This window comes from Sus scrofa, chromosome 3 (assembly GCF_000003025.6).
Source record: "Sus scrofa isolate TJ Tabasco breed Duroc chromosome 3, Sscrofa11.1, whole genome shotgun sequence".
Lineage (NCBI taxonomy): Eukaryota > Metazoa > Chordata > Mammalia > Artiodactyla > Suidae > Sus > Sus scrofa.
The window spans coordinates 18,010,911-18,022,758 of NC_010445.4; the positions used below are offsets into that span (position 1 = coordinate 18,010,911).

Here is an 11,848-nt window from a genome sequence, read left to right on the forward strand (position 1 = left end):
CCTAACACTTGCTGATCCATCCATCTGTGTCCTTTTTTTTTTTTTTTTTTGTCTTTTTTGTTGTTGTTGTTGCTATTTCTTGGGCCGCTCCCGCGGCATATGGAGGTTCCCAGGCTAGGGGTTGAATCGGAGCTGTAGCCACCAGCCTACGCCAGAGCCACAGCAACGCAGGATCCGAGCCGCGTCTGCAACCTACACCACAGCTCACGGCAACGCCGGATCATTAACCCACTGAGCAAGTGCAGGGATCGAACCCGCAACCTCATGGTTCCTAGTCGGATTCGTTAACCACTGCGCCACGACGGGAACTTCAACATCTGTGTCCTTTTAACAAAGAAAGAGCAGATCTTAAGGTCAATGCCTCCCCCAGGGAACAATGTCTATGTAGAACTTGATATCTTTGTTTACATTATGTCTATTCACATGTTTTACCTTCTATTTCTGGCAAGGGATATTTGATGTTCCACTGACAGAGTGACACGAAACAGAGGCCTTGTCAAACAAATTTATTAAGAAAACAGTAAACCAATTTAAAGAAAAAAATGTGCAGGTGGTACGCTGATAGGGCAAACAGCCTAACATTCAGGACCCAAGTTTGGGAAGTCAGACCCCAGGGAATGGAAACTCCTTTGCCTCCCCCAACCCATGGCTCCTCGCCCAAAGGGGAGGTCAGCTGATACAGAGACTAGGGCTCCGTTTCTGCGGGGTGGGGCGTTGTAAGTAAGCCCGTCTTGGTGCACATCTGTTTCTCTGGACCACTCCAGCATGCTGGGGTGGAAGATGGCCAGAGGCCCCGTTTGGGGAGCTGCCCTTTCCCGGGAATGTGTCCCTCTCCATACTGGACCAAACCTAGCTCTCCTTGGCCCAGGGCCACCCTCACTGTGAAGGGTAAGATCCAGAGGGCTCATGGGTTGGTGGCCTCAAGAGAGGACACGACACCTGCTGGGCTTTTCAGACTCCAGGCCCCAGCTGCAGGCAAGAGAGGGCCTCTTGGGGAGTTCCTGTTGTGGCTCATCTGTAAGGAATCCGACTAGAAACCATGAGGTTGCGGGTTCGATCCCTGCTCTTGCTCAGCGGGTTAAGGATCCGGCGTTGCCGTGAGCTGTGGTGTAGGTCGCAGATGCGGCTCGGATCTGGTGTGGCTGTGGCTCTGGTGTAGGCCGGTGGCTACAGCTCCGATTGGACCCCTAATCGGCCGCAGGTGCAGCGCTAAAAAGGGGGAAAAAAGAGAGAGAGGGGACCTCTTTTTGCAGGGTGGGGGTGAAAACCACGGTTTGACGGTAATAAGATGCTCTTTTGCCTGGTCTTGAGCTCTCTGTCGGTGTTGTTCTGGAGGGGCGGCGTGGCTCTGGGAAGCTGAATATCTGTCATTTCCTGCTAGCAAGGCTGACACCCGTCATTGCCACACTCGACGAATCTTCAGCATCCATGGTACCCTTCACAACGCGGGCATCTTAGGTGCCTGCTGAAGGAGGGTGGATGTGCTATTTCCTGCCTGTCTGGTACCTTGAGTTCTTAATTCGGAATGTGATTTTGGCAGCTTCAGGCCCAGAGCTGGCCCCAAGTCCAGTTCTCTGTGCCGCAGCCCTTGGCAGCTGAGCAAAGGCCACTCCAAGCTTCTCTGCAGCACAGGCTCCATCCACACCCAGGCTGCCCAGGCCCAGATCCAAAGGAACTGAAACCCCCAAAGTAAACAGCCTGGGAGAGGCATTCTTGCCTGGGGTGGGGATGCCCTCAGGTGTGGGCTCGGGCTCTCAGAAGTCTCAGAGGCCTCTGGGGGCCAGTCCTCCAGGCCCTGGGGGTCAAAAACCCACGCTGGTCCGGCCTTCACGCCTCCAGAAAGCTGAGATCTCCTCCAGGGTGACCCGAGGCTGGAGGCCCCACTCGGGATCAGGGCTTCCTGGCCGCTGCCTCCGGGCCTGGGGGCTCCCCAGGTACCCACTGGCCTCTGGCCTCTGTTCAGGCTCGGCCCAGCTCACCAGGCCTGGGGCGTGGGGCCTCTCTTCCCAGACCTGGGGCCTCCAGAAGGTGCTGCGGGCTGGGGCCTGGGGCGGGGTCTGGGGGACCAAGGAGTTGCGAGGGGAGTTGGGGGCAGGTGGAGCTGTAGCTCGTGCCTCCAAGGTGCCCCCCAAGGTGGGTGGGTCTGGGGCGCGGTCCATCAGCAGGGGGACTGAGGAGCCATACCAGTCCTCCGAGCGCTCTCGGGGGGTGCCTGTGGGTTCGATCCACAGTTCTCCCCCCGGGCGCCAAACCAGGGTGGGCGCGAGGGTCCCCGGGTCTGGGCGGAGGGAGCGGCGGAACAGGCGTTCGGCCAACACGGCTGTGGTCAGGAGGAAGACGGCGGCCAGGGCGGCCAGGACCAGCATGATGGGGACGCAGGGCCCACAGGGCAGCGGGGGCCATGAGGAGGCTGCCAATGCCAGGGGCTCCTCCATGGGCCCGGAGGGCTGCTCTGGCGTCGGAGGCATCTGGAGAGGCAGAGAGAGGAGAGACAGGGCAGGAAGCGTGTGAGACAGGCTTGGCACATCTTGCGGAGGAGGGGGCAGCGGGTGTGCACAGAGTGAGGAGAGAGACAGCGGGGAGCAGGGCTTGGGGACGGCTGGCTGAAGAAACCACCCCAGGCAGACAAAGGAGCCAGGAGGACCCCGAAAGGGCAGGGGGGAGTCAGATGGCCAGAAAGATGGGGCTGACCTGGGTCTGCAGCCAGGCCCTCCTGCTCGGCATCCTCAGCCCCGTCCCTGAAGCCGCACGGTCCTCCCAGATTCCAGGGTGCCTCAGACAAACGTCCAAGGGCCCCAAGGTCTTCGTCCCTCCCCCTGCCGGCCCCACCCCCACCATCTCAGCCCCTTCGGGTCTTCTTAGAAGAGGAAGTTGCTGAGTGAGGAACTGAGAGCCTCCATTCCCAGCTCTGCCCAGCATGTGTGTCCCGCTCCTGGCCACTTTCACCTCCTCCACCTCGGTGGCACCCTGGACGCTCCTTTGCCCTCAAGTCCCTCGGGAGTTGGTCTTGCTCTCTGCAGAGGCTCCCCAGGTTTGCTGTGGTGCCTGGTCTCAGGTGCCACCTCTGCTCCTGTCCCTGCCTCTCCGGCTCTGCCCAGTCTCTGCCCAACTCTGTCTCCCTTGTTTGTCTCGGATGGCCTCTCTCTGGCCCCAGCAACTGCCGCCCCCCCACCCCCCGGCCGCATTTGCAGGGGCCTCCTGCCCGTTTCACCTCACCTCCAATGGTCCCTGAGCTCCTGGCTCTCCCTCAGAGCCACCCGTGCCTGTGTGAGCGGAGGACGCCGGGCAGTTGCCTTAGATGAGGGCGGAAGGGAGGGCACCACCTGTTGCTGGGCAACTGTGCCCTGGATCCCCCAGCCACCCCCGCGGAGCGTTTCCAAGGCAACCTGGGGGGATGTGGTCACCGCTGTGGGGAGGTGTTTCCTGGCAAGAGGTGGGGCCGGAATGGGCAGCGGCTCTGTGAACTCAGTGTCACCCCATAGTCAGGTCCCTGGCCCCAGGACATCTGCCTGGAAGCCAGGAAAGAGAGACAGCCCATCCAGGCCACCAAGGTGCCTCGTTCTGCCTGCTCGCATGGGGGTGCCCTGTTCCTGCCCCGCACAGTCAGCCCCACCAAATCCACTCCTGCTCTCTGCCCCCCATGCCCTTGTGCATGCCCCGCTTTCTCCCTGCTTTACATAAACATACATCTCCTTGTCTTCAAGCCTTTTAGCCACAATTTTGGTTGGAAAATGTCTGTGAGATAAGGCTTGGGTAGCAAAATATCAAGCCTCTAGGAAGGATGTAGGCTAGAAAAACATGCTTAGGGAGTTAAGAACCCAACTAGGATCCATGAGGATGCGGGTTCCATCCCCGGCCTTGCTCAGTGGGTTAAGGATCCAGCATTGCTGTGAGCTGTGGTGTAGGTCACAGACAAGACTCAGATCTGGCGTTGCTGTGGCTTATGGTCGGCTGGCAGCTGTAGCTCCAATTTGATGCCTAGCCTGGGAACTTCTATACGCCACGGGTGCGGCCCTAAGAAAAGCAAAACAACCAAAAAAAAAAAAAAAAAACCATGCGTAGGCCTATCTCCAAGACCCTGAACATTTGCCATCTCAGCTCCTTTCTCCTGGCGCTAAAGGTCGAAGGAGCTGGGGCCGGGGTGGGAGGAAGAGCATCCGAGCCTGGATTGGAGGCCTTTCAGAGATGATCTCCTTCCACTCACTCCCTGACAAGTGACCAGTAAGCCCCGAATTAGGGAGGTGTTGTGCCCTAAGTCACACATGTCAGAGGACAGGGGATGCATAGACATGAATTATTCATCTGGCAAATAACCTCTACATAGCACCGGTATTCCTAGGTATTACTTTTTTTTTTTTCTTTTTAGGGCTGCGCCTGCGGCACATGGAGGTTCCCAGGCTAGGGGTCAAATCAGAGCTACAGCTGCCAGCCTACGCCACAGCCACAGCAACGCCAGAACCAAGCTGTGTGTGCGACCTACAGCACATCTCCTGGCAACACCGGATCCTTAAGCCACTGAGCAAGGCCAGGGATCGAACCCGCATCCTCATGGATCCTAGTCAGATTCGTTTCTGCTGAGTCACGATGGGAACTCCAATATTTTTTTTAAATTGGGTGTTCGTTGAGTTTAGGCTTAGGTTTCAATCCTTTTTTTCTTTCTTTCTGTTTTGGTATTCATATTTTGTTGTGCAAAATGACAGCCAGAGAATGTAAAAGGCTACCAAAAATATGTGGCTGTGTAAATGTCTCTCAAAAGAGGGTCACAGGAGTTCCCGTCAAGGCGCAGTGGTTAACGAATCTGACTAGGAACCATGAGGTTGCGGGTTCGATCCCTGGCCTTGCTCAGTGGGTTAAGGAACCGGTGCTGCTGTGAGCTGTGGTGTAGGCCGGCGGCTGCAGCTCTGATTTGATCCTTAGCCTGGGAACCTCCATATGCCGCAGGAACGGCCCTAGAAAAGGCAAAACAGAAGAAGAAGAAAAAAAAAGAGTCACAAGGGCAGCCTGACTCAGATTGCTCCATCCTAGTGGTTTGGAGGGAAGGACCAGAAGGAGCACAAAGGGGCCGGGGGTGGGAGTAGGAGGAAGGGTTCGTCCCAAGGCTCTGTGTCTTGTGACATCTGCAGAAACGTGATGAGATCAGATTTTGATGAGATTATAAGCCTTAAAATAAAACCTGAACGTAATATCACTGCAGTGGACACTTACAAATGGCTAAGGTGGTAAATGTCCCCTCATGGATGCCAATTGGGTTCTTAACCCAATGAGCCACGAGGGGAACACTTCCACTGTTGCACTTTCTTTTCTTTTTTTTTTTTGGTCTTTTTGCCATTTCTTGGGCCTCTTCCCACGGCATATGGAGGTTCCCAGGCTAGGGGTCGAATCGGAGCTGTAGCTGCCGGCCTACGCCAGAGCCACAGCAATGCAGGATCCGAGCTGTGTCTTCGACCTACACCACAGCTCACGGCAACGCCGGATCCTTAACCCACTGAGCAAGGCCAGGGATCGAACCCACAACCTCATGGTTCCTAGTCAGATTCGTTAACCACTGCGCCATGACGGGAACTCCCACTGCTGCACTTTCTACATGTGGCAAGACTGGCCGGCCAAACTTACTTTATTATTATTTCTATTGAGCTATCCTTCGCATACTATACATTTCACGCTTTTACTTTGTACCCTTCAGTGGTTTTTAGTGTAGTCACAAGGATGTGCAACCATCACCACTGTCTAATTTCAAAACTTTTTCATTACCCCAGGAGGAAACCTGTACCCATTCCTTCCTCCTGCCAGCCTCCGGTAACCACGACCTGCTTTCTCTCGCTACGAGTTTGTCGATTCTGGACATTGCATAGAAATGCAGCCATATGATTTGCGGCCTTTTGTGTCTTGCATCTTTCACAGAGCGTAATGTTTTCAAGGTTCATCCATGCTATAGCATGCATCAATACTTCATTCCTTTTTTTTATAGCTGAATAAATATTATCCCAGCATATGGATAGATATTTTCCCCACTATCCCAAAGCAGAGCATTTTTTTTTTTGTCTTTTTGTCATTTTAGGGCCACACCTGCGGCATATGGGGGTTTCCAGGCGAGGGGTCGAATCAGAGCTACAGCTCTGGCCTATACCACAGCCACAGCAACGCAGGATCCGAGCCGCGTCTGCGACCCACACCACAGCTCATGGCAGCACCGGATCCTTAACCCACTGAGCAAGGCCAGGGAGTGAACCTGCAACCTCATGGTTCCTAGTCGGATTCGTTTCCGATGCACCACGATGGGAACTCCAAAATAGAGCATTTTTACGAGAACTTCTGTAAGCCAAAACAGTGTAAAATGAAGACGCAATCATCTTAGGATACATCTTGCTAACAGATGCACAAAATAAACTGAGATAAAGCACAGATGCTCACAGACACAATTCCTGCAGCCCTGTTTGCCTTGACACTTTCCTCCTGCAGTGACGGAGTGTATCTTCCACTGCTCATCCAGCCTCATTCAAAAGTCTCTGTTCCAGAGTTCCTGTCGTGGCTGGCTTAGTGGTTAACGAACCTGACTAGTATCCACAAGGATGCAGGTTCAATCCCTGGCCTCGCTCAGTGGGTTAAGGAGCCAGCGTTGCTGTGAGCTGTCGTGTAGATCACAAACGCGGCTCGGATCTCGTGTTGCTGTGGCTGTGGCGTAGGCCAGCGGCTACAGCTCTGAGTCAACCCCTAGCCTGGGAACCTCCATATGCCGAGGGTGTGGCCCTAAACACACACACACACACACACACACACACACACACACACACACACACACACACACACACACACACACACACACAAAGTCTCTGTTCCTCACAAGCTACTCTTCGCAGCCATAACTGACTCTGTGTCCTTCCTCTAAGTGCCTCGAAGTTTACCGAGTACATTTTTCTGTCTCATTTAATCGTCTAAAATAACACTTTGAGGAATTCCTTGGTGGCTTAGCCATTAAGGATTCAGCATTGTCACTGCTGTGGCTCAGGTCATTGTGGTGGCACATGTTTGATCCCTGGCTTGGGAACTTCCCTTTTTTCTTCTTTTTCTTTTTAGGGCCACACCCATAGCCTAGGGAAGTTCCCAGGCTAGGGGTTGAATTGGAGCTGTTGCTGCCGGCCTACGCCAGAGCCACAGCAATGGCAGATCTGAACCCCGTCTTCGACCTACACCACAGCTCGCAGCAACACTGGATCCTTAACCCACTGAGCAAGGTCGGGGATCGAACCTGCAACCTCATGGTTCCTAGTTGGATTTGTTTCCACTGTGCCATGATGGGAACTCTACTTTTACCAGATTTCTTGATTCCACCTGTGACCAGGGAGCCTTTCCCCAAGGCCTTTGCGCTTAGCTCCTCAAGTTTCTTCTGCTCCCCCTTCTCTTTCTGCTTCAATGCCTAAATCCAGCTCCTTGGCCTGCATCTTGGGCTGCTCCAGGGGCTTCTTCTTGCCATCTTCATGGCCCATATGGCACCTGCCGTGCCTTCCCCAGCCTCCACATGAAGTTTAAATCCCTTCTGGCACCCTCTATTTTTGCTTGACGCCTTTCCCAAAATACATATCCTTTTGCTCCTGGATCTGTGTACCCTGGCACAGCACAGACAAGTGTCTTTCTTCATGGGATGTCCGAAAAATTCCTTTTCTTCTTTTAAGTAGGGAGTAGGGGCCCAGTGGGAGTATAGACTTCAAATTCAAGCTCTGGGGGCTCCCGTGGTAGCTCAGCAGAAACGATTCTGACTAGTACTCATGAAGATGCAGGTTTGATCCCTGGCCTCGCTAGGTGGGTCAAAGGATCCTGTGTTGCTGGGGCTGTGGCGTAGGCCGGTGGCTGCAGCTCCGATTTGACCCCTAGCCTGGGAACCTGCATATGCTGCAGGTGTGGCCCTAAAAAGACCAAAAAAAAACAAAAAAAATCTAGCTCTGATAGTTACTGTCTGGATGACTCTGGGCAAGTCGTCTTCCCTCTGTGAGCCTGTTTGTCAGCAAAATGAGGAGTTGAGGTTCCACGCCTGATCTCCAAGGGCTCATGCAACTCTCACATTGTGTGGAACTGGCAGGACACCTGTCACCCCTGTCACCAGTTTGAAGGTCTCAACGTGGAGGCCAAGAGGCCCTGAATTCTGATCCCCTACTCAGTGTGTCCCTTCCTCCTCTCCTCACCCTGCCCCTAGGCTCCAGGTGCGCTGCGGCAAGGTGTGGAGCGACTATGTGGGTGGCACTCAGGGGGACCTGGAGGAGCTCTTTCTTTACCCGGAGGAGTCGGTGGTCCAGGTGTCTGGCAAATACAGCTCCTACCTGAGGAAGCTGGTCTTTGTGACTGACAAGTTCCACTTCCTAGCTTTTGGGAAAGACACAGGCACGAGTTTCAATGCTGTCCCCTTGGACCCCAACACTGTGCTACGATTCATCAGTGGCTGAGCTGGGAGCCTTATTGATGCCATTGGCCTGCACTGGGACTCCTACTCCAGGGACTACGAGAACTGCTGAGTTACACGGCACCCCTGCAAGGGGGGGGTGTGGGAACCCCGAGATCACCAACCACCATCTACATGTCTCAATAAAGAAAAATACATGGACATGGCTAAAGCTGGTGTGTGGTGGGGCGTCTGCAGCTGGGATCCACCCCCGGACTCTACGTATGGATGCGTGAATCTCCTTTTTGGCTACTGGTCAGATGTCAACCCAGGGAAGAGTGGGAGGATAAAGGAGAGAGGTATACACATCCTGGGTTTTGGGGCTCCCATCATGGTGCATCGGAAACGAATCTGACTAGGAACCATGAGGTTGCGGGTTCGATCCCTGGCCTTGCTCAGTGGGTTAAGGGTCCACTGTTGCTGTGAGCTGTGGTGCAGATCACAGATGTGGCTCAGAGCCCACGTGGCTGTGGTGTAGGCCGGCGGCTACAGCTCCGATTGGACCCCTAGCCTGGGAACCTCCATGTGTGCCACGGGTTTGGCCCTGAAAAAGCCAAAAAAAGAATTCTGGGTTTTTCTTCACAATTTATCAAGAGGAGGTAAGATTCTGGCCTGTAGCCCAGTTCTCTTTTCAAGTGTTGACCCAAACTCGAGTTCTGAGGCCAAGAAGGCCTAGTTGTGGATAATGACTTGAACCACATCAGTTCCACTCTCCGGCCCTTGTTTTCCCCTCGAGACAGTGCCTCGCCACCAAAAGGCACCTCACTCCCCTGACCTTAACCCACTGGCTGCACGTGGGTGGCCTGGGCCATCTTCCTTTGTTCTTTCCCAGAACTCACCTGAGTCCCAAAGTTTAGCCTAAGTTCCTGCCAAGGACTCTGCCTATTACTGCGGCTTTCCCACCTTTACCCACAAGCGCTGGGGTCCTTGCTCAGCTCTTTGAGAACCGAGGTTCTTTCCTTAGGAAGTCACCATCTCCTCAACAGCTTCTACTCTGCCAGCCCCATCCTTAAAAAAGGCATTCGGGAGTTCCCGTCTTGGCGCAGTGGTTAACGAATCCGACTAGGAACCATGAGGTTGCGGGTTCGATCCCTGGCTTTGCTCAGTGGGTTAAGGATCCGGTATTGCCGTGAGCTGTGGTGCAGGTTGCAGACGCGGCTCGGATCATGCATTGCTGTGGCTCTGGTGTAGGCTGGTGGCTACGGCTCCGATTAGACCCCTAGCCTGGGAATCTCCATATGCCGCAGGAGCAGCCCAAGAAATAGCAAAAAGACCAAAAAAAAAAAAAAAAAAAAGGCATTCCAAGGAGGGTGGAGATTTCCATCATGGGTTGCCATGAACACAGGGGGTTGGCTGGGGCGACTGGACATATATATAAAAGAAAATTTGTTGTAAAGAATTGGCTTATGCAGCTGTGGAGCCTGGCTAGGCAAATCTGAAATCTGTATGGAAGCCCAGCAATCTGGAAACTTCTGGGCAGGAAGAGATGCTACAGTCTACAGATGAAATTTCTTCTTCCTCAGGGAAACCTCAGTTTGGCACCTCCCCCCACCAAGATTAATTTATTAGGTTATAAAAATCTATACTCTTAGTACAGTTTGACTTCTGTTTTGTTTTGGCTGGGCCCATGGCATGCATAAGTTTCTGTGCCTGGGATCGAACCAGAGCCACAGCTGTAACCAGAGCCACAGCAGTGACAACAGTGATAACCTGCTGAGCCACAAGGGAAGTCAGACTTTATTATTTTAGATTCCACCTATAAATGATACCATGCAGTATCAGTTTTGCTCTCAAGACTTGTAATTGACTAGATAAGGAATATCCAGGATAATGTCACTTATTTAAAGTCAAAGGCCTGTAGACAGTCACCAGGTCTACAAAATATCTTCACAGCAATACCTAGATCAGTTTAATGAAATACTATACTATAGTTTAGCCCAAGAGACACATGAACTACCTGTTGCACCTGATTAAACCTAAGAGGGCTGAGGTGGGGATTCTGGATAATGACAGGGAGTAAAGGAGTTTGCTGACCAGTCAGGTAAATGGATTACTGAGTAATAGTGGGAACCTCACTGTCAAAGGTCAGAATGAGTTGACAGTGTACTGCACAGGGACTTAGGAAACTGAAGTTCTAGCTCTGCTCAGGTATATGACCTCAGCCAAATCTCTTAACCTCTTTAGATTTCAATTATCCCACCCCCCCCTTTTTTTTTTTGCCTTTGCCGCTCCCACGGCATATGGAGGTTCCCAGGCTAGGGGTCGAATCGGCACTCTAGCCGCCAGCCTACGCCAGAGCCACAGCAACATGGGATCCGAGCTGAGTCTGCAACCTACACCACAGCTCACGGCAACGCTGGATCCTTAACCCACTGAGCAAGGCCAGGGACCGAACCGGCAACCTCATGGTTCCTAGTTGGATTCGCTAACCACTGCGCCACAAGAACTCCTCAATTACCCCTTTGTAAAATAAGCTTAATTTGGTCAAATGCTCTCTAAAGCCTGTCACACCTAGAAATCTGAATTCTGGACTTCCTTTGTGCCACAGTGGGTTAAGGATCCCACATTGTTACTGCTGTGACCAGAGCAATGCATTAATAAATATTTTCAACTTGTATTTATTTCTAACACAGTAAATGTGGATTGATAAAAATCAGAAGATATTTGGGGTCTCAATTTTTAAGAATGTAAAGGGATTTCAAGGCCCTCCCCAAAATATTAGAACCAGTGGTCCAATATTTGTTTTGTTTAGTTTATTATAGTTTGACATAATGTCTAAACCAGGGCCTTACCAGGAGCTCAAAGATGGGATGGTCACGCCTGGTTAAGCTCCAGAAGGGATAGGGAACTATTTTACAGATGACTGAACTCGTAGGACATGGGCGAAGTTGACTAACAGATTGAGCATGACTTTCACGCCCACTCCGCCGCCTAGAGCTCTGTTACAAAGGAAGGGACATCCCAGCTGGGATCCTCAGCTCAGGCATGTGACATAAAGGGACACACATGTCACCTGGCCTCTGCACCTCATATAGTGGCTTTGGAATCAGCAGGACCTAACTGTCCACAACCCAGCCAGCAGGGTCCTGATCTAAATAAGTGACCAGACGTTAAAGCACCGTTGACTGGCCCCCCGAGGTCAAGTCCGGAAAGCCACAAAAGGATCCCCTCCCACCAAGCTCGAGAATCAAATTCTGAGGCAAGAAAGTGTAAAACTGAAGATCACTACCAGTCGTTTAGAATAATCCCATGCCCATGCATCTTTCTTATCCCTATAGTGTGCCATATTCTGCCACGAAAACAGCGAAAACTGTATTTAGTTCAGAGAAATTTTCGGATAAATCGATTAACTATCTCGGAACACCGTCTGCTTGATTTCGTACCAAAAGTCGCAGTTTGAGAGGGGAAAAAAACAAA

The 11,848-nt window shown here is 52.5% G+C and overlaps 2 protein-coding genes across 3 annotated transcripts; one reads left to right on the plus strand and one right to left on the minus strand.

The window, feature by feature from the left end:
• Positions 492 to 3,371, minus strand: C3H16orf54 (chromosome 3 C16orf54 homolog). 2 transcript variants are annotated; one of them, XM_003354555.4, is made up of 2 exons: positions 3,217 to 3,371; positions 492 to 2,468 (listed from the first exon to the last, which is right to left on the minus strand). In XM_003354555.4, exon 2 carries the CDS (start codon positions 2,466 to 2,468, stop codon positions 1,803 to 1,805), a length of 666 nt encoding a protein of 221 aa, XP_003354603.1. In that variant the 5' UTR covers positions 3,217 to 3,371; the 3' UTR covers positions 492 to 1,802. The 2 variants fall into 2 exon arrangements, with proteins under 2 accessions (XP_003354603.1, XP_005655153.2); XM_005655096.3 differs by having other exon boundaries at positions 2,692 to 3,369.
• ZG16 (zymogen granule protein 16) lies at positions 7,956 to 8,591 on the plus strand. The gene is given in 2 exon segments (XM_021088371.1): positions 7,956 to 8,017; positions 8,189 to 8,591. Coding segments are annotated over 2 exon segments (378 nt in total). The 3' UTR covers positions 8,505 to 8,591.

What these genes read in the sequence shown, in the direction of transcription:
- C3H16orf54 (XM_005655096.3), bottom strand. Translation starts at nt 2,919, where the DNA reads ATGCTGGGCAGAGCTGGGAATGGAGGCTCTCAGTTCCTCACTCAGCAA. An exon ending in GGGCCTGGCTGCAGACCCAG is followed by an intron (nt 2,469 to 2,691) that starts GTCAGCCCCATC and finishes CTGCCTCTCCAG; the next exon opens with ATGCCTCCGACGCCAGAGCA.